We start from the raw sequence: 18,480 nt of genomic DNA on the forward strand, positions 1-18,480 counted from the left end.
GGAGACATAGCCCCATCCAAAGCCCATTGAAATTCACTGAACAGTGTTAATTAATCACAGGGGGCTTGCTATGTGTTTGGTGCTTTTCTTTCTGCTGTATCTGAGGTGAAAGCAATTCTCCCCACCTACCTCCCAGGACCCCCTGACTTGACACTGGAGCTGCTTCCAATCAGAAGAGACACATGGCCATGTCCAGCTCTTGGCATTTGAGAGGATAAAAGTAGTTTAGCTTAAACCTCTTCTCATGAACTTAATAATTTCTGCTGATGCAATTGCTGTAGCATTATGGTTGACACTTGAAGTTGGTCCCTGTATGGAGAACACCACACTCACACATAGCTATCGTGACATGTTCAAAGGCATCCAGGAACAATCCTTCCCACTGCCCCACAATTAAAATGCAGGAATGTACAAGTAAAATTCATCTACTGGTACTACTGTGCTTTTATCTGGGCAGCATAAATATATTTAATAATAAATGCTAAAGTACTAAAAGGTTCTGAAAAGATTACAGAAACATTTGTGTCATCCATTCCAGGCACAGTACCAATCAAGTGGTGACTACCACCCATCAAATACCAGCAATGCTCCCCAGGTGGTAGGCTTTCTGTGCCAGTTTTCACATCACTTCTTACAGAGAACTTACCACTAATTCAAATGTCTTCAATTTTTATCATCCTGACAAGTGTAACCAAAATCTGTTTCAATCTTAGCTTATGCTTGATGCATGTTCAAATGGCTATGGATTTGTAAGGAGGCACGTGTGAGGCTGTCCTGGAAGATGATGGTTTCCAGACAGTGTAGCTGATTTTTTATGAAATAATATGCAGGCTTTTCCCACCTAATTCTTGCTAGTCCTGCTCAGCCTTGTGACTCAAAGGGGCAACACTGCAAAGCCCAGTGCCAACAGGGGCCCCAGTTTCAAATGCTCAAGTGTTGGTATAGCCAGAGCTGAGGTTTTGGTCTGGCCCATGAAACGGGAGAGAAAACCATCTGTGAAATCTGGAGGCACATCAGGTTTGGCTTCTACCCCAGGATCCCACAGGCTCCTATAATCCTTTATAGCTATCTGCAGGCTGGGAAAAGAAATCCTTTCTCTGCAGCTTTCCCCTGCTCCACACCTGGCACACACAGATTCCCCGGGGCTCCCATGGAGCCCTCGGAGCAATCCCCGGAAGCACGAACAGCATGCTGCGATCCTTACGGCTTCAGAAAAATGCCTTTTTTTCTAATTTAAACTGGGCGTGGGGGGAGGGAGGAAGAACAGCCCCCTGAGTGCGGCCTCTCCTGTGAGCAGGAGCATGCTGAAGACACGACTGCCGCTGCACGATCCCAGCAATGGCCCCGTGTCGCCGCGGGCCAAGCCCCTCGGGCCGGGGCAGGCCGGCGGCCCTGGCGAGAGGCGGGCGCCGGCCCTCGCATTCCTGTCCCAGCAGGGAAGGGGAGCGAACGGGGACCCGTCCTTCTCCACAGCTTCCCCGCCCTGGCCTTCGCCTCCAGACCCGGTGCTGGAAGACCCCGGGGAGCCCAGCCAAGCCTCCCCTCCGGCCCCGCTGCAGGGCGCAGCGCAGGGCGGCACAGACAGACAGACAGACAGAGAGCAATTAAACCCTCCCCTGGCCAGCCCCTGACACTCCCTCCTGCATTTTCCAGTCTGTGGTTACGGCGCTCAAAGGGTTCCATTAAGTCACCAAGTTTTACAGGTTCCTTTAAAAAAAAAAAAAAAAAAAAAAAAAAGAAAAAGAAAAAGGGGGGGGGGGGGGGGGAGGTGTGGGGGAGTGCGAGAGAGAAAAGTTTGGTCATGGCAGGGAATGTGTGATCAAAGCTGAGCCCAAGCTTCCTGTTACACCGGGACTATATATACATCGTGTCTTTAATGTTGGGAATGTAAGCAGCTGCTGGAGCCTGGCGCTGACGCTGCCTCGTTCCCAGCGCGCTGAGGTTTCTTCCACCGACCACAATGAACAAGTTCCTGTGCTGCACGCTTGTGGTGAGTCCCTTCGCAGAGGAGATGGGCTCTGGGATGCACTGCAGCTTCAGACATCAGGCTGGAGACACACACGGCTTTTCTTCTGGGGTTTTTCTTTTGCGTTTGGGGCTTTTGGGGGGCTTGTTTGTTTGTGGGTTGCTTTGTCTCCTCTCCTTTTTCTTGGTAAACCCTTTACGTTTCATCCCTCTAAACTTTCCTGGTGAGTTTGGAATGTGATGGAAACCTCCAGCTCCAGGGAGACAGCGGGGATTTTCATCCCATTCTCAAGGTAGTGGCATGATTTGCTTTTATTTTGCCTTTTTTGTTTGTTTGTTTGTTTGTTTGTTTCTGACTTCCTCCCTCCTTTTGTAAGGCCTCATCATACTGGTCTGAAGCAAAACCCTGTGTCGAATAATGAATTTAGAAAATGTAGGCTGGAATGTTTGTTCCTGATTTACAAAAGCTCCATCCCTTCCTGCCTCTTATCTCTGCTGCAGTGGCACTCTTGGTATCCCAGATACTGGGCTGGCTTTCTTATCCAGGAAAACCACTGTGAACTCCACAAAAAAAACCCCCACAATTGTGTGGTTCTTGTCTTGGCTTAGAAAATTCAATTTCATATGCAAGAAAATCATGAATTAGTAGCTGTGTCAGTAGCTATTACAGAAGAAGTTGGGTTATTAAATCTGGTATAAGTCCCTGCTTTAATAAGTTTTTGTTTACTTAGTGATTTAGTAAGATACTTCCAGATACAAATTTAGAGATGTTAGCAGTGAAGTAAATCTTTCAAAATGTTATTTAATCGATTTAGTTATATGGAATTTTATATGAGTTCAGTTTAATTAAAACCTGCCTAGAGACAGATCCTGTGTAGCATTTATTTGGAGGCTCTTAATCTTTTGCATGAGGAAATTTTCAAAGAAAAACATTAAAAAATAATATTCAGAGCAGGCTCTTGCTTATGCCAGCACAGTAACTTGCTTCTGGGTTGTTTAGGTGAGTACAACGGCATTAATGTTGTGGCAGAGCATTAGAACTGAGATCCATTTATTCTGAAAGCTTTTTATAAATGCAACGAGATTTCCAGGATCTGATGAGTAATGCGTGTTTATTACTCTCTGTTCAACTTTCTGAAAGAGCTTTTTGAGAAACAAACCCAAAGTAATTAATGGTTCAAGGGAAGCAAAATTTGTCAGGCTTGTGGTTGGCAAATTGAAACACAGGGCAACTTTTTCATCCCATGTCTGATGTTGTGCCTGCTTTGTCAATATGAAATCACAGGAAGTTAATCTGGGAATTTCGTCAATATCTGGTTATCAACTTCACTTCTTATCTGTGGCTGTCATAAAATAATCACATCAAGATTTTGATTTTGATTAATTGCAATGTGCCTGTTCATGTTCTCCCACAAAGTAATAGTACTTGGTGAAGTTCAGCATAACCCTTTGGCAGATGAGTCTTGGAGCTGAAATACATTGGTGGCAGTACATACCAAAGAGACCATAATTCAACTGCATTATTATTATTATTATTATTATTATTATTCCATTTATTTAAAGTTATTGTGACATTTAAGTAAAATTAGTGAAGTTTAAGTACTGTCAGATGTGCTAGAGCTCAGAAAAGTAGCTTTAGTATCTGTTTTATAACAATCCTTTTAGGAAGCACAACTATAGTTCTGTGTATTTGGCTCACATAGCTCCGAACCTATTTTGGGGACATTGTATCTAAAAAGGCTTTTGGGGGGCATGATGTACTTTCAGCCTTGGCCTCTTTGCTGAGGTTTCAGAAAGGTTATACCTGCTGTGGTGGTGCACTCATGTTTGTGTTTGCTTGGAACACTAAAACTGCTTACAAACTTTGTGAAATTGGATTGAATAGAAAGAAATTCCCCAGAGCTGAATCTCATTACTTGTCACGTAACTATCTTGACCCTTATACTCGACCTTTCTCTATTTTGGATCTTTGGGCACATGTGACATTCTTTTTCTGGCCTGCCTGTTGGGTTTGTTGTGTGTAGGCAGAAATGGCTTTGCAGCCCGTGAGGGTAGGAGTTATCCTTCTGTCTGACTTTCTTTCTGTCTGTCTGCATGTGTCTTGGTTAAAAATAAAACACTAAGGTTGCCAGAAGAATTTTTAAAAGATATTGTGACAATTGAAGCAACACCCACTGTTCAAATCTCATGGAAAACTTAATTTTGTTCCTTCTGTAAAAACACCTGTTTGGACATGGTACTGGACATACATTCTCTAGCTAGCAGTCTGCAGTCACTGCAAAGGCAGACTGTTGTTACAGTGGGAGCATCCAGGTTTGGGTTACCTCTAAATCTTGCTGTCACTCTGGTGAATAATTTTCCAAAATGTAAGACACATATTTTAGAGAGTATCTGGTTAGTTTTTCCTGCTTTCTCCCTCTACAAGTTTCAAGGCAAATGTAACTCCTATAAATGAAGACTTTCAATTTAGCACATCTTAGATAAGATGTAAAACTGCTCTTCAGCTGAATTTCATTTTCCTACCACTGAAAATGTAACAGTAGTTTAGACCTCTAAATTGCTTTGTGAATGACAGCTAATGGTGCCTCAAAAAGTCTCTACAAGACTTGACTTTTTTGACATACTACTTTACTGACAGAGAAATGAAGACAGTGTTTCATAGCCTCAGTTTTGAATACAGCTCACTCAGGAGGGTCACTCAGTTGAACTCCTTGAAAAAAAGAGCAGGCTCCCCTTTATAAAGTGTCTTCCAAACAAAAGTAGGTCCTGCTATGTCCAAAGAGAGTGGATTACAATGAAGCAGTTGGTAGAATGGTGGAAGAGCTTTATAAGCTGAACCCAAACCAGTGAAGATGACTCCATGTCAGATTTCGTTGTGTACCTGGCACCTGCTCTGCAGAAAGGTCCTTTGTCTGGGCAGTGCTCTTGTGAGCCTGCAACAACACACGGGTCAGCAGTGCTGCAGAGCTGCTGACCCAGGGGGGTTAAATCTGGTGATTGCGCCAGCTTCCAGAAGAGCAAGATGAGAAGGATGAGAGTTAGATGGAAGTAATTTCTCCCCAGATGACAAGTATTTTACAATGGTCATTTTCAATAGGTGGATGTGGATCTGATCCAGCATGACATTGTCACATACTGGATCTGAGATACAAGCTATTGATGAGGAGGACCTTGATAATTTCATCCAGTGCTATATTTTGCCAGTGGGATTTTTCTGGGCCTGTGCGTGATTTCAGTAGGAATTCTGCCTAAGGGTTGAGGATATGTGAAGGCCTCCTTCCTTTGCTTTGTCCAAATACTTTGTGTAGAAGGCAAAGTCGGAGAGTTGTGAGGTTTTACTTTGAACCCAATGCAAACACTGGGAGCAATCTGACAGATGTCTTGAACGATTATTTATCACACAAGAAAATATGCTTTGGAATACTTGTGGAATGCAAAACAGAAACAGATTTATCTTTCTCAGCAAATTAAACATTCTCCTTTGGTCTACAACCCAAAACCACAAAGCCAAGATATATAATAATATTTTCATATGCTGAAAAGCCACACTTTTTTCTGCCACAAAGCAGTGATTTAAAGGGATGATGCTTGAAGGATTTTTACTTCATGTGCTTTGTCTTCTAGTTCATTTTAATTCAACTAGAGAAATCAAGCAGCTCTTTGCCTTACATTTAAAGATGAAAGAAAAGGGCATGTATTTTTTTATGCCCAAGATCTGAAATGAAATTTTACAATCACATTCTTTCTATTTCAAAAGCATCTTCTAAGGAATCAAAAAAATGGTCTGCACAGGCCTTTTGTGTTAGCATTTTGTATGCTGACATAAGGATAGTATGGAGAAATATAGCTTCAGGCCTAATGTGCTGAGTGGCATAATGAGGAACTGCTGTCTAACCTTGGGTAATTCATCTCAAATAAGTTCTCAGTATTTACTTGCATCACACTGACTTACACTAGACTTATATTGCAATATTTACAGTTCATTCCAATTCATCACACTGAGACAGCCATCCTGAGATGTGCCCAGGATTTTCCCCAGGGAGGTAGAGGAAGATGGAGTTATTCAGTCTTTTTAGAAGTGACCTCATGACATTAGAACTCCACTTCATCCAAGAGTTTGTTAGATGCATGCAATGAAATTAGGTTTTGTTCTGGTTTTCTTTTGCTGAAACTATTTTGTTATTGATAGCATTTCACACTCATGGAACAAAAAAAACCCCCAAGCTTTGGGTATGGTTATTTTTTTGTTTTGTGGGGGTTTTTGGTCGGGTGTGGGGTTTTTTTTGTTGTTTTGGTTTGGGTTTTTTTGTTGTTGTTGGGGTTTTTTGTTTGTTTGTCTTTGTTTTGTTTTCTGTTGTTGTTGTTTTTGTTTTTGTTTGTTTTTAATTGAGCCTTGCATTTCATTAACCCTAGAAAAAACTGTTAACAAATGAATTACACTAACAATTAATTTGTCGAGATGAAAAAGATACTGAGCATTATATTCTTCCCTTAGCGCTGGCATATGAAACATTGGCTGAGGGTTTTAAATTGAAAGAAGCTGCCTGGATCTCATTCAGTGCATTTGCCATCTCTTCCAGGAAACCAAATGTTGTATGTGCTTTCAGAAAGGCATTGAGAGCTATATTTAAGACACATGGGTTTCTTACACCTGCTTCTCAGTGGAAGGTATTCCCAGTCCTCCTCTGACAAGAGAATCCTTTCATTTGCCAGCATTATCCTTTAATGGATAAAGTTCTTCTCTCCAAGTTCACTGTCTAGCTGTGCAGAATCCATAGCTTTTCTTGTGACTTGTCAAGCCATTGAAAAAGTCCAAATCCTCTGCAAGAAGAAGCTCTACATTTCCTTTTAAATTTTCTCTGTACCATTTCCTAGTGAATTAACCTTTCCTAAACAAGGATGAACAGAACTTTAAACAATTTTCTGAATGACAAATCCATTAATTTGGTTGTGTGCAGCACTGATGGATTTGGTTTCTTAAGGGTTATAGGATGAACATACTCATTGTCCCTAATTCTGATTCCAGTAGACTAAAGCTGGGCTTGTAATTTCTTCCTTCTTTCAAATTAGCATGGCACTTTTTCCAGCAAGAGCAAAACAGGGCAGTGCCAGCATGATTATGGAAGAAATCTTGCTTTCTCTGAAGCTTTTGGGGAGACCACTGTTCAGAACTAGTAAGTTCTGATCATGGCACTTTCCTGTGCTCAGACAGTGCTGTTTCTTAGAGAAGACATTCAGGCACTTTTATGTAGGCCACCTTTAAATATGGACATTCAGATCAATCAGAGGTTTTGTGTAGCTAAGAAACTGCTATCAAGCTGGTCATAGCACAGTTTAGGAGAGGAAATGTCAAGAATGACATAAAATGCATTTAAATACCATTTTAATTTGTCTTAGGAACAAATTTGAAGGGCCTCTCCTGATCATCCTTATTTACTGTATTTTAGTTTCCAGAGCAGAGCAGCCCTGGAGTGCACAAAGTAGATTTACCAAAGTAAAATGCACTGATGAAAGCAAATCTAGAGATGGACCCCAGAGACACACCAGATGCACTGTAACCACTAATGCATGCTTGTCCATGAGAGTGGATTGAAGTCAGTCCAAAATATCCCCTCAGAATAATACATAATGTGGATGTCAGGTGCTTGGCACCATCTGTTTTGCTCTGCAAATCTGCTGTAACCAGTGATGCAAATTCCTAATGTAAGCACAAAGTCAGTGTGTGTGTTAGGCCAGGAGAAAGGACAATTTAGTGATGTTCCCCTCCAGGTTATTCTGTGAACTAGGGGACAAAAGAGTGTTTTCATTCTGTTTGTGCCAAGTTGTTGCAGTAAAACTAGTAAAAATTATATTTCATTATCTTCCACAATTATTACTGAATTCTTGCAAAACGTCTGAAAAATAGAGTGACTTTACTTTGGCACTTGATGTAGGTTTAAAGATCACATCTGATTTGCAGGTTGCATATCAACATTCAGAATACTCAGGTGTGTTATGTGTTTTCAGCCTGCGTAGAAGACAATTTTGCAGATCTTTTTCCTTTATTATCAAACAATCTATAGTACTCTTATGAAGCATGATATTGGGGATTGAGGTCTAGAAATGTACTTAGCAACATACTAATGGCTATATTTGGTCTAAAAATCCAGAAAAAAAATGCCCTAAAAAGACCCGTATGCTGTCTATGGCAGTGGTTGGTATCTGATGCGTAGAAGAGATGAAAGAAAAAGACAGAAAAATGTCACTATTTTTGTGAATTCAGTTTTTGATTTGGGATTTCTTGATCAAAAGGTGAAGTTTATGTTTATTAGTCCTTTATTATTTTCATCCATTAATATGTCAGGTAATATCTTGAACTCAACTGTTTGCAATGTCCTATGGCAGTGAGTTGCACTGTTCAGTCACATTAATCAAACAGTAGTAATGGTAATCCAACTCTGTGTTGAAAATTATGTCTAAAATGCTCTGGTAAAATTCTGAAATCTTCATTGCATTTATATCTTTTGTTTGGCTGAAGAATCTTTTTGTCATAATATTTTACTAAATAAAATAGTTGGATCCTTCATACATGTGGCTCAGCCACTGATCAGTGGATTACTGTAGTTACATAATGTGTGTTTCTAGGAAAAAAAGGGAAAACAATTGTGATGTGCTTTTCTTTTAAAAGCACAAAGGAAAAAGATCAAATGGGAAGACTGATTGTTCTTTTAGTGATTTTGATTTATTAATCCTATTATTGTGGGGTTTGGTTAGCTCATTTAGATTAATAGTATTCTAGTGGCCATTATTAGTTCATAGTTATTGGTTCTTCCAAGGACAATCTCTGTATGTCACACACACATATGGTTCAAGTATTGCTTTGCTCAATTTTTAAAATCAATTCCTCTCAAAATGTTGAAACTGTGTTAAAATGTTTTCAATTTTTATTGGCTGGTTTCCCACAGCTGTAGGTTCTTCAGGAAGCAAGTGCCTCCATTTTTCCGTACAAACCTCTATGCTTTCATACTCTGGTTATTAAATTCTAATTAATTTTAATGCTGAATCATCCCTTGCAGCAAAACTCTTTACTTGCCTCATACGTGGTTTCCAGCGTAAATAGCTGAGTACGGAAAATAGATAAAATCTTGTTATTCTTGCTCCTGCAAGTTGCAGAGTAGAGTTAACTGTTAGGAAATGATTCATCTACCTGTTCATTATGTGAAAATGTGTCACCAGGGGCAGAGGCACAACCCAGAGGAGCAGATTCTACTGCAGTGACAGCTCTGGATTTGAGGGGAGCTGCTCCGTTCACGACAGAGCAGGAATACTGGTGTTTCTGCACAAGGCTGCCCATATGACTGGTTGCTGTCCCTAACAATTTTCAATGTCAGATTTTCACCTCTCTTGGGAATTGTCTTGGGTTCCCACAGACATCTGTGTGAAGTGTGGGTTGATGCTTGTCTTTGTAGCGCCTGTGCCACGTGTTGTAGTCAGATATGTCCTGTGAAGGGAATGCTTGTGCCCATGCAAGTCTTGGACTCCGGGATGCTGTATTACCTATTACTGAATTAAAACCATAGAAAAAAACTTTACTGTTCACATCAACAATTAATGAGATTACCAGGACTTCCTTATTACTAGAGTCATAGCTGTAGGTTTACCAAGGGTGGGGGCATTTTTCCCCAATGTAAAGCCACTCACTATTAAAAAATGTGGTGTGCCCTCTTTGTTAAATAGATAATATGAAACAGATCCAGTCATCCAAGGAAAATGGAGTTGTTCATCAAACTTCAAAGACTAATAAGGAATTTCTCACAATGAAATGTATTGTGCATTGAGACCACAAGGAAAGTGAGATCTTCGCCTCTAGAAATCAGATAAGTTATCAGACTTAGTCAAGGGTAGCTACAAGAGGCTGCAGGGAATATCCATGCTATCTGCATTTCATTCTTCAGCCTAAGTATAGCTGTATGAAAAATGGATTCATAGACATGCAACAGGAGAATGCATTTAAGAGTATTTGCCTAAGCAGTAAGAGTTCCTAAGTTAAACATGTCCCATCACTTGTTGTTTACTATGAATTGTGTTAATGAAGATTAAGTTTTAAATTGTCCTTTCCAAACTTAATAAGACTATGGCTTTTGAAGTGCCATGATGAGGCAGAAGTGAGGCCCTTAAATGAAGCATCTCAAGACAATGCAGACTTAAAAAAAATTAATGAATTAATTCCACTTATACTTTGAGGACATTTGGAAAAGAGGAAATACATTTTTGAAATTGAATTTGCAACATTGTATTAGCTGATGGCAGTTAAAGTAGCAACAAAGACAAGTCAGTTTGATCTACAGTTTTATTGTATACACAGAAAAATATCTTAAGTCAGAACCAGTTTACTTCATCTATATAAAATGTACAAGTTTTGGAAGAGAACAGTCATGCTTGCAGTGCTGAGACACAGTTGGGTTATCAGTGAGGACAGTGAGCTGTTGGGAGAGCCTGTGGGTACAGGGTCTCAGGAGTTATTTTTGTGGTAGAGTGGTGGAATCACAGAACCAAATTTTTAATTTTAAGACCAAAACAAAGTGAGACAGGGGTTGTCTGTGCAGCAGGGGAGGGTGTCTCAGATCACTGGGTCCCCAATCACATCAATAAAGCAGACTGTTTCAGGAAGCAGGAGGAGTGTAGCTGTCAAGGCATGTGGCAGTACTGAACCAGCTTTTCACGACAGCTATGAGCCTGTGGCTTTAGGAAGGAAATGAAAACATTGGCCTGTTCACTTCCAGTTCAGGCAATTATGTCTCTAATGTGGCCTTCATAACCTGTGTCATTCTTTACCTCTGTCTCAAGCTGTGTCTTCACCTTTGATGTAGCTGCCACATTACATCCCAAGAGCTTCTGCATATCAGTGCAAAATTAAATGGAAGGCATTAGAAAGTAATCTCTATTGTTCTAACCATTAATTTCTGGTACAAAACAGTGTAAGAGAAATAGTGTAAGGAATCCCCTTTAAAGGTATTTGTGGTGATGGTGCAGTACATTGGTCAGGTTCATATGCTCAGGCACAATTTCTTTTGTATCTAAAGTACTGAGTCAATACTTAAGAACACACAGGTGTGTAATCCTCACCTTTGCTGTGCATTGGACAAATTCTCTGGTGCCAGGCAGTAAAAGGTCATTGCCCAGTGATATTAAAAGGGTGTAAATTGGAGAAGAGTAGGATCGACATCTATGAGAGGAATCCCTTAGATTGGGAAGATGTGCTAGATGAGGTCCTAAAACTTTACTATTCTAAGATAGACATGGGAGAGTCTGGAAGCTGGCCAGTATCTCAGAAATTTCTAATGCAAATATTTGTTTGAAGGTAGTGACATGAGTAGACTCATAAACTCACTAAAGTGCGCGTTTCCTCGTGATCATGGTGCTCCCCGGAACTAAAAGGAAGCAATGTTTTATTTTCCTGTCACTAGCTCTTGGACATTTCTGTCAAGTGGACCATCCAGGATGACTCTCCCCCCAAGTATCTCCATTACGATCCAGGGACATCTCGCCAGCTGCTGTGTGACCAGTGTCCTCCCGGGAGCCACGTGAAGCGGCACTGCAGCGCCAGCAGCCCCACGCAGTGCGCCCCGTGCCCGGCTCAGTACTACGCCGACGAGTGGAACAGTAACGAGGAGTGCCAGTACTGCAGCGCCGTCTGCAAGGAGCTGCAGTTCGTCAGGCAGGAGTGCTCCAGCACGCAGAACCGCGTCTGCGAGTGCGTCCCGGGCAGGTACCTGGAGCTCGAGTTCTGCTTGAGGCACACGGAGTGTCCGCCCGGCTTCGGTGTTGCCCAGGCAGGTGGGTCCCGCTCCTCCATAGGCACAGGCGAAATCAGAGCTCTGCCGCACGCCCACGACTCGTGGCAGTTACAGGGTTAGGAAAGCGGCTTGTGCAGGTGAAATTGCAGGACAGTAAATTGTAAAGCCAATTGAACCTGTTCTAGGCATCATTTGGACTGTAGCCAAAGGAAGGTTTCTCAGAGGAATACCCTGCTCCTGCTGTATTATGTAACTTAATGGCAGTAGCAAATGTAGCAAATGTAGCAAATTGCACTCTGATGAGAAACATGATGGATTGCCTCTTTTAAAGAAACATTATCTGGAATGTAGTATTTGTGTGTGTGATAAAAAATAATGTTTTTCATTTTGAAATCTGCTGTTTCAAGCAAATGTATATCTTGACAAATACCAGGAGCACTACGTTTGACACCAAGTATATAATTATAACAAGATTAATATAGCTCTAGTGTCACTGCAATAGGTGGTAATAATTAATTATCAGGATCCTAAGTGGAATTCTTAGTGAAACTTACTATTATCCAGCAAACAACCATTTCTTTGTCAAGTAGGCTGGCATAGTGCTGAAAGTCTGGTGGGGATATAGAGCAAAGCAGCACTTTTCAGTGGAGTGTATTCTTCACTTAAGGCAACATAAACTGTTAAACCAATAATTTGTTTTTTCCTCAAAACAAAATACATCACTTATTGTTTGGCAAATACCATGGCCCAGTTTAGCTCCAGTAGTTAACACAACCTGAAAGAATTGTAAACCGTCATTGTACCAGAGCTTGATAACTGCCTGGAGAAGAGCACTGGGGAAGGGAACACAGAAAAATCAAAGCGTCTCGGACCCCCGCAGGCAACCAGACCACAGAATGATTTCCCTAGGAATGACATAGCCCCATTGAGAAACACAAGGGCTGGCCTGTACAATTTAGAGCTGAGCTGAATGACAGACTGGGAGTTCTTTTCTGGTTTATGAATCTCTCTTTGGAGAGCAACTTTGATGTAAGGAGAAACATTGCTGCTGTAGCTGCTTACTAGTCCTTGAGTAACTGGTTGATGAAGCTTTACCCTGATGCCCTTCCACTGTTAAGCATTTCCACTGTCAGCTACCACATTTCCATATTATAAACCTTCATTAACCTCAACTATTGTACCCAGGGGCTTGGGTTAATGAGGTTCCACTGTATCTCAGCAGCAAGTCAAAAGGGGCCAGAAACAAAGTCCTCAGAAAGATGTTGGGAGGTGAGCAAAGTATAAATTGTGTGAACAACCAGCCTGCTGCATCCCTGCAAGCGCAGTGAAACATGGCAGACAAATTTCAGTCTCTCAGTTCAGAATGAAGTAAACTTTTAAAGAAGGTAAAATGTTGAATTTTTGCAATGTCTTTAAAAGCTGCTTTCTAAAAGACCATCAGATTGAACCAGCTAAACCTAAGTAGACCTCAAAAGAGGAATGAAATCATGGAAAAAATAATTGTATCCCCCTGTGTCAGTAGTCAGTTTTTGAGGTGAGGCAACAGCTAAGAGTTTAAAAAGCATGCACTGCACTGTGTTACTGGTTTTTTTGCCATACAATAGCCTAGAACTTTGCATTGATGCAAATTGCGATGAAATAAAACCTAATAGTAGAAGAATATGATCCCATTCCCCCACAGGAAGATGCAGCGCCTCATTTAAGGCTTAAAGCATTAGAAATCTGTGTCCCCGGTGCCCATTGCTCATGATTACACTGGGATATCACCTTGCTTTTGTAGTCCCTTTTTGTGAGTGCAGATTAAGGCTTTGTTCCTTTCTGCCGCGGCCGGCCCCGTACGAGGCAGGGTTCACAGCAGCATTGTAGCGGGAATGCAGCACTGCTGCGAGGCAGCTCTGTCTCCCCGGTGGCGGCTGCCGTTTCCCTGGGAAGAAGGGGGGATTCCAGGAGAGTTGGAGGGAGTGGCAGGAGGGCAGACAGACAGCGGCAATTTATGCCCTGAACAAGAGCAGCGAAATCAACAGCTGAAGAAGCTGGCAGAGCTGGAGGGTGATTTTATGCTCCGTCCTGAGAACACTGACAGATTAGCTAGTATATTCCTCCCTTGTGCTGCAAAGATTATGCAGCAAGCTCTGAGTGGAACGATGCACCATTTGCAGGAACACTGCTTTCTTCCACTCCCTTGCTGCCAGAACACAACAGCAGCCTGTCTGTAGCAGGGAAAGTTGCTAAAATGCAGCTGTCTCGGGATAGCTGATTGCTGCCCGTGCGGTGCAGGTGCTGGCTGGAGCTTTGTCTAGAGCTGCAGGCAGTGCACATTGCACAAGAGCAGTGCTGTGGCCACAGAAAGCGCAGGATTTGGGAGCAGGTTGGCACATACAGGGTCTCTGGCAACTGTAAACTCCTTCATTGTCCGATGAAGTGCTAGGTCAGTTGTATGCAAGCACTATTCTTGATTTCAGAGCTGATTGAAAACTTGAAATACATTCCCTTTTTCTCTAAGGATTTTCTAAATAAATAAAAGGTTACTAGAGAGCTAACATTAAAATAAACATTCACATGAAAATACTTTAAAAATACACTAGATGGAGGTATTTTCTTATTCAAATGTAGTTTCTAATTTTTTCAGATAAGTTTTAAGCATGTGTTTAAGTTCATGTTCAATAATGAAGTATTAGATACCAGACTTCAGGCACTTGTTAGATGTTGGATGAATAAGAGTGAATATACAGCAATTATTGGTGCTGTTACTTTCCTAACACTGGTGGTTAGACTGAAGAGTTTCAGATTTCATGGGTTCATTTTCTTACTCTTTGTAAATGTGCTAGAACTATATGTTGTCATTCTGTTGTTGTATCATATATTTAGTTTTGAAGTAAAACTATGCATTATAAATCACCAAGCAAAACATGTATGTCTATTTTTTTTTTTTTTTTTTAATATTGGACACTCCTTTCTTTGCTTTTATTAACACTTTATTTAAGCCCCCAAAAGCATTTCAAAATTACTGTCTTTAGCTGATATTTAGTTGGATTGTATTTTTATCTAGAACTGAAGTTACCCATTCAAGTAAGGTTCTGGGCAGTTATTGGAGAGTGAAATTCAGAACACATTTTTTTTTCCACTTAATTACTTTACAGAATATTTGTATAGTTGAAGGATGAAGATTAGACAATGTAATGTCTGAATAAACTCAAGTAATTGAGGCTTTAATGATATTACTTTACTAAATTACTGATTTAATCAGTAACCACTGATGTTAAACTTGGTAACAAGCATATTTATGAGTACTATTTACTGTTTTACATCAGGAGGAACTTCCTTCTCCCAGTGCATCTTCCGTCTCTTTTTTTCCTGGGTGATTCTTTAATAGATCATAGACACTAAAAGCAAAAGCGTGACTGTTTGGAGAGGAATGTTTTCCTTGCTTTCTGTATTCTTTATTTTTTTTCCCCACAGTTGAAGTTATATGTAATTGGATGTATTGTTTTCCTGTTTCCACAGGTACCACTGAGAGTGACACCGTATGTGAGAGATGTCCAGAGGGATTTTTCTCAAATGAAACTTCCTCCAAAGCAGCCTGTCTTAAGCACACCAACTGTAGTGCCCTGGGTTTCAAAATAGCTTTGAAAGGAAATGAGTTTCGTGACAACATCTGTCAGGAAAATACAGATACGACACCTCAAAAATGTGGAATAGGTGTGTATCATATTAAGGAAGAGTGGTCTGAAAAGATACCTTTAAGTTATCATTAAAATTAATTTATCAAAACCCAGGATAAATATACCTAGCTTGTTAGCTCTTTGCCTGCTATGGTGATGGTCATAGTGGAATTTTAATTATTGTAGCTCAGACCAAAAAGAATTGAAGCACAAAGAGAAACAGCCCTATAAAGACAACTTCTTAGTCTGTTTTTTAAACACTTTTTCTTATCATTCTTGGTGCTTGGTTGTTTTTTGGGTTTTTTTCCAGAGACAGACAAGGTAAGAGATCAGAACAATTGAAATCTTCTCTTTCTCATTTCAGATGTAACCCTGTGTGAGGAGGCTATGTTCAGGTTTGCTGTTCCTACTCATCTCACACCTAGCTGGCTGAATATACTAGCAGACAGCTTGCCTGGGACAAAGGTTAGCACGGAAAATATCGAAAGGATTAAACAAAGGCACAGCCCTCAAGAGCAGACCTTCCAGCTTTTGAAACTGTGGAAGCAGCAAAACAAAGAACAGGATACGGTCAAGAAGATTATCCAAGGTATTTTATTGTGATAGCATGTGCATTATAAACAACCTACTGAATGGCATTTTAAAAATTGCTTGGGTCAAATACCCCCCGGGGATGCGTTGTGCTTGGGGAGGGCCCTGCAGGCCTTCACTGGGATACATCAATGCAATAAGCATAGAGAAGTCAAGGGGAAGCAGGAACAGAATCCACTTCTCCAGATCAGTCAAGGACTGAATTCTTCCTAGACTTATAGCCCACCTTGGAGCGAGTCTTGTGCCATGACCAAGGTCCCCTTTTGGGACTGCACAACATACAAAGAGTTGTGATCAAGGGAGGAAAGTGTTTCCCACTGTAATATCTGAGCAATCGAGGTTAGAAGCTGAGAGTGCAATCTGTCTTCTATAAAGTAGAGGTTGATATTTTGGATCGGGACATTTATCCACAGGGTGGGGGCACATGGGAGTGAGGAATACATAGACAGGCTTTTCCTTCTTTTTCCCTTCTGGTACCTCTTTGTCCTGTTGATTCATTGCTTTGTTTGTGCTGGTTCTACCAAGACACAATTCAAAGATGAAATAGTGCTGCAGTATTAATATCAAGGTTTTTTACAACAGTCAGGCCAATTCTTTTCATGTAAGCCACCATCAACAATCACCACATTCGAATGACACTTTGTCCACTCAAAATAGATTTGAAAACTGCTGCAGAAATGCTTTTTTCACCCCTCTGCTATTTAATATGTATGTGTATGTCAGTCTGCATAGTGCTAGACTACTTCAAATTTCAAAATCACTATTTTAACAAAGCTTGCCTAGGCGTTTCTGAAGAGAATGAGCTAAATTTTCATTCACTGGAACCAAATTCTAGGAGTCCTATCACCTACACACAACATTTTACAGGATAGATGGGCCCCAAAAAAATCTAAGATGAGAGAATTATTTGAAGCAAAGAAATTTGGAAAGCAATTCACCTTGAAATTTTGGAAGGTTTTTTGCAGGCTGCAGTAAAGTTGTACTGTGCTGTACTTACTTCTCTTTTTGCTTTATATAGATATTGACCTTTGCGAAAACAGCGTCTTAAAGCATGTTGGCCACCTGAGCCTCAACTTTGAACATCTCAACATGCTGATGGCAAGCTTACCAGGCAAGAAAGTGGGAAAAGAAGATGTTGAACGCACAATGAAACTATGTCAACCCACAGAGCAAGTTCTGAAGCTTCTTAATCTGTGGAGAATAAAGAATGGTGACCAAGACACCATTAAAGGTTTAATGTATGGGCTGAAGCACTTGAAAATGTACCACTTTCCAAAACGAACCATCCAAAGCCTAAAGAAGGTGATTAAGTATCTTCACAGATTTACAATGTATAGATTATACCAGAAACACTTTTTAGAAATGCTAGGGAACCCGCTTAAATCTGTGAAAGTAAGATGTGTCTAACTCAAGATATGTTTCTTTCTCCACTATTTTTCCCTATTACTGCTAGCAGTAATTAAACTGGAACGTTATTTCACCACATTTTGATTTACTATTTATAGAAATGCCTGACTGGAATAGTTCTAAGTCTCCTGCAGTGGTTTTGAAGGTGTCTTTGATGTTTTTGTGTTTGTTTTTATTTTTGTGTGGGTTTGTTTTTTTTTTTTTCTTTAATAAAAATCACTTTTGTAAAAGCTATTAACCTGATGGTAACACTAAGAGCCTGATCCTGCATTTTTGCACATTCAGTTGAAGAGTTGAAACTTCTACTGTCGTCACTAGATAAGAAAGGAATGCTAGACCAGGCTCAACTCCAGTATTTGCTATTTATATTCCTCAAGGAATAAACACTTTTGTTGTACATATTTATTACATTAAATGGAAATTGTATGAGACTGAATTTTAGGAAGAGAATTGGAAAGCACACTGTATATTTTCTAGTTAAACAAAAATGGTTCCATATATTTTTCTGGCAAAATTTTGTAGCATGCCCTAAGAGTTATTAATTTTTTTTTTCATTTTGTATTTAAAAAAATGTATTATTGCTTAGTATTATTTGTATAAGTTGTGGTATCTTTTGGTAAGGATGTTTTAATTTATCCAATGATTTTACCTGAAAATATATCTCAAGTGACCTGAATATTTAAATATTCTGTGAGGAAGTGAATGTACCATTTTTAAGAAGCTGGATTTTTATATAGAATTTAATAATCTTATTTTATAAAGCAATTAAATTTTTTCAGTTTACTTTTTTGACTGGTGTTTTACTCTTGACTCTAAAGTAGGAACTAATTGCAAAGACAGACTATGTGGATTTTGCACTTTATCTTGGGCTTGGGTCTCTGCTACTCCCTGTCTAGTCCAGTAGTTAATATATGAACCAAGTAAATATTGATCTGCACTAGATTTTCATGGTCCCTGCAAAGGTGTAAAAGAAGCTAAAAAAGTCTTAATGGTTCCAGTCTGAAAGGCCCAGGTGGTTGTGATATGACCAATTACAGCTCCATAGACACATTTGGCCCAGCACCACTCTTGGCCCGGTG

At 40.3% G+C, this 18,480-nt stretch overlaps 1 protein-coding gene across 1 annotated transcript; it reads left to right on the forward strand.

Annotated features, from left to right (window-relative positions):
• Nucleotides 1-1,686: 1,686 nt before the first annotated feature.
• Nucleotides 1,687-18,178, forward strand: TNFRSF11B (TNF receptor superfamily member 11b). Its single transcript, XM_040086328.1, has 6 exons — nucleotides 1,687-1,703; nucleotides 1,933-1,990; nucleotides 11,412-11,781; nucleotides 15,246-15,440; nucleotides 15,768-15,992; nucleotides 17,013-18,178. Exons 2-6 carry the CDS (start codon nucleotides 1,961-1,963, stop codon nucleotides 17,399-17,401), a joined length of 1,209 nt encoding a protein of 402 aa, XP_039942262.1. The 5' UTR covers nucleotides 1,687-1,703; nucleotides 1,933-1,960; the 3' UTR covers nucleotides 17,402-18,178.
• The last annotated feature ends 302 nt before the right edge of the window (nucleotides 18,179-18,480 follow it).

This window comes from Hirundo rustica, chromosome 1 (assembly GCF_015227805.2).
Source record: "Hirundo rustica isolate bHirRus1 chromosome 1, bHirRus1.pri.v3, whole genome shotgun sequence".
Taxonomy (NCBI): Eukaryota; Metazoa; Chordata; class Aves; order Passeriformes; family Hirundinidae; genus Hirundo; species Hirundo rustica.

Excerpts from the sequence above, each read along its gene's own strand:
- TNFRSF11B (XM_040086328.1), top strand. The coding sequence starts at position 1,961 with ATGAACAAGTTCCTGTGCTGCACGCTTGTG. Across the intron at positions 11,782-15,245 it reads CTTCGGTGTTGCCCAGGCAG|GTACCACTGAGAGTGACACC; the intron begins GTGGGTCCCGCT and ends CTGTTTCCACAG. Across the intron at positions 15,993-17,012 it reads GGTCAAGAAGATTATCCAAG|ATATTGACCTTTGCGAAAAC; the intron begins GTATTTTATTGT and ends TGCTTTATATAG.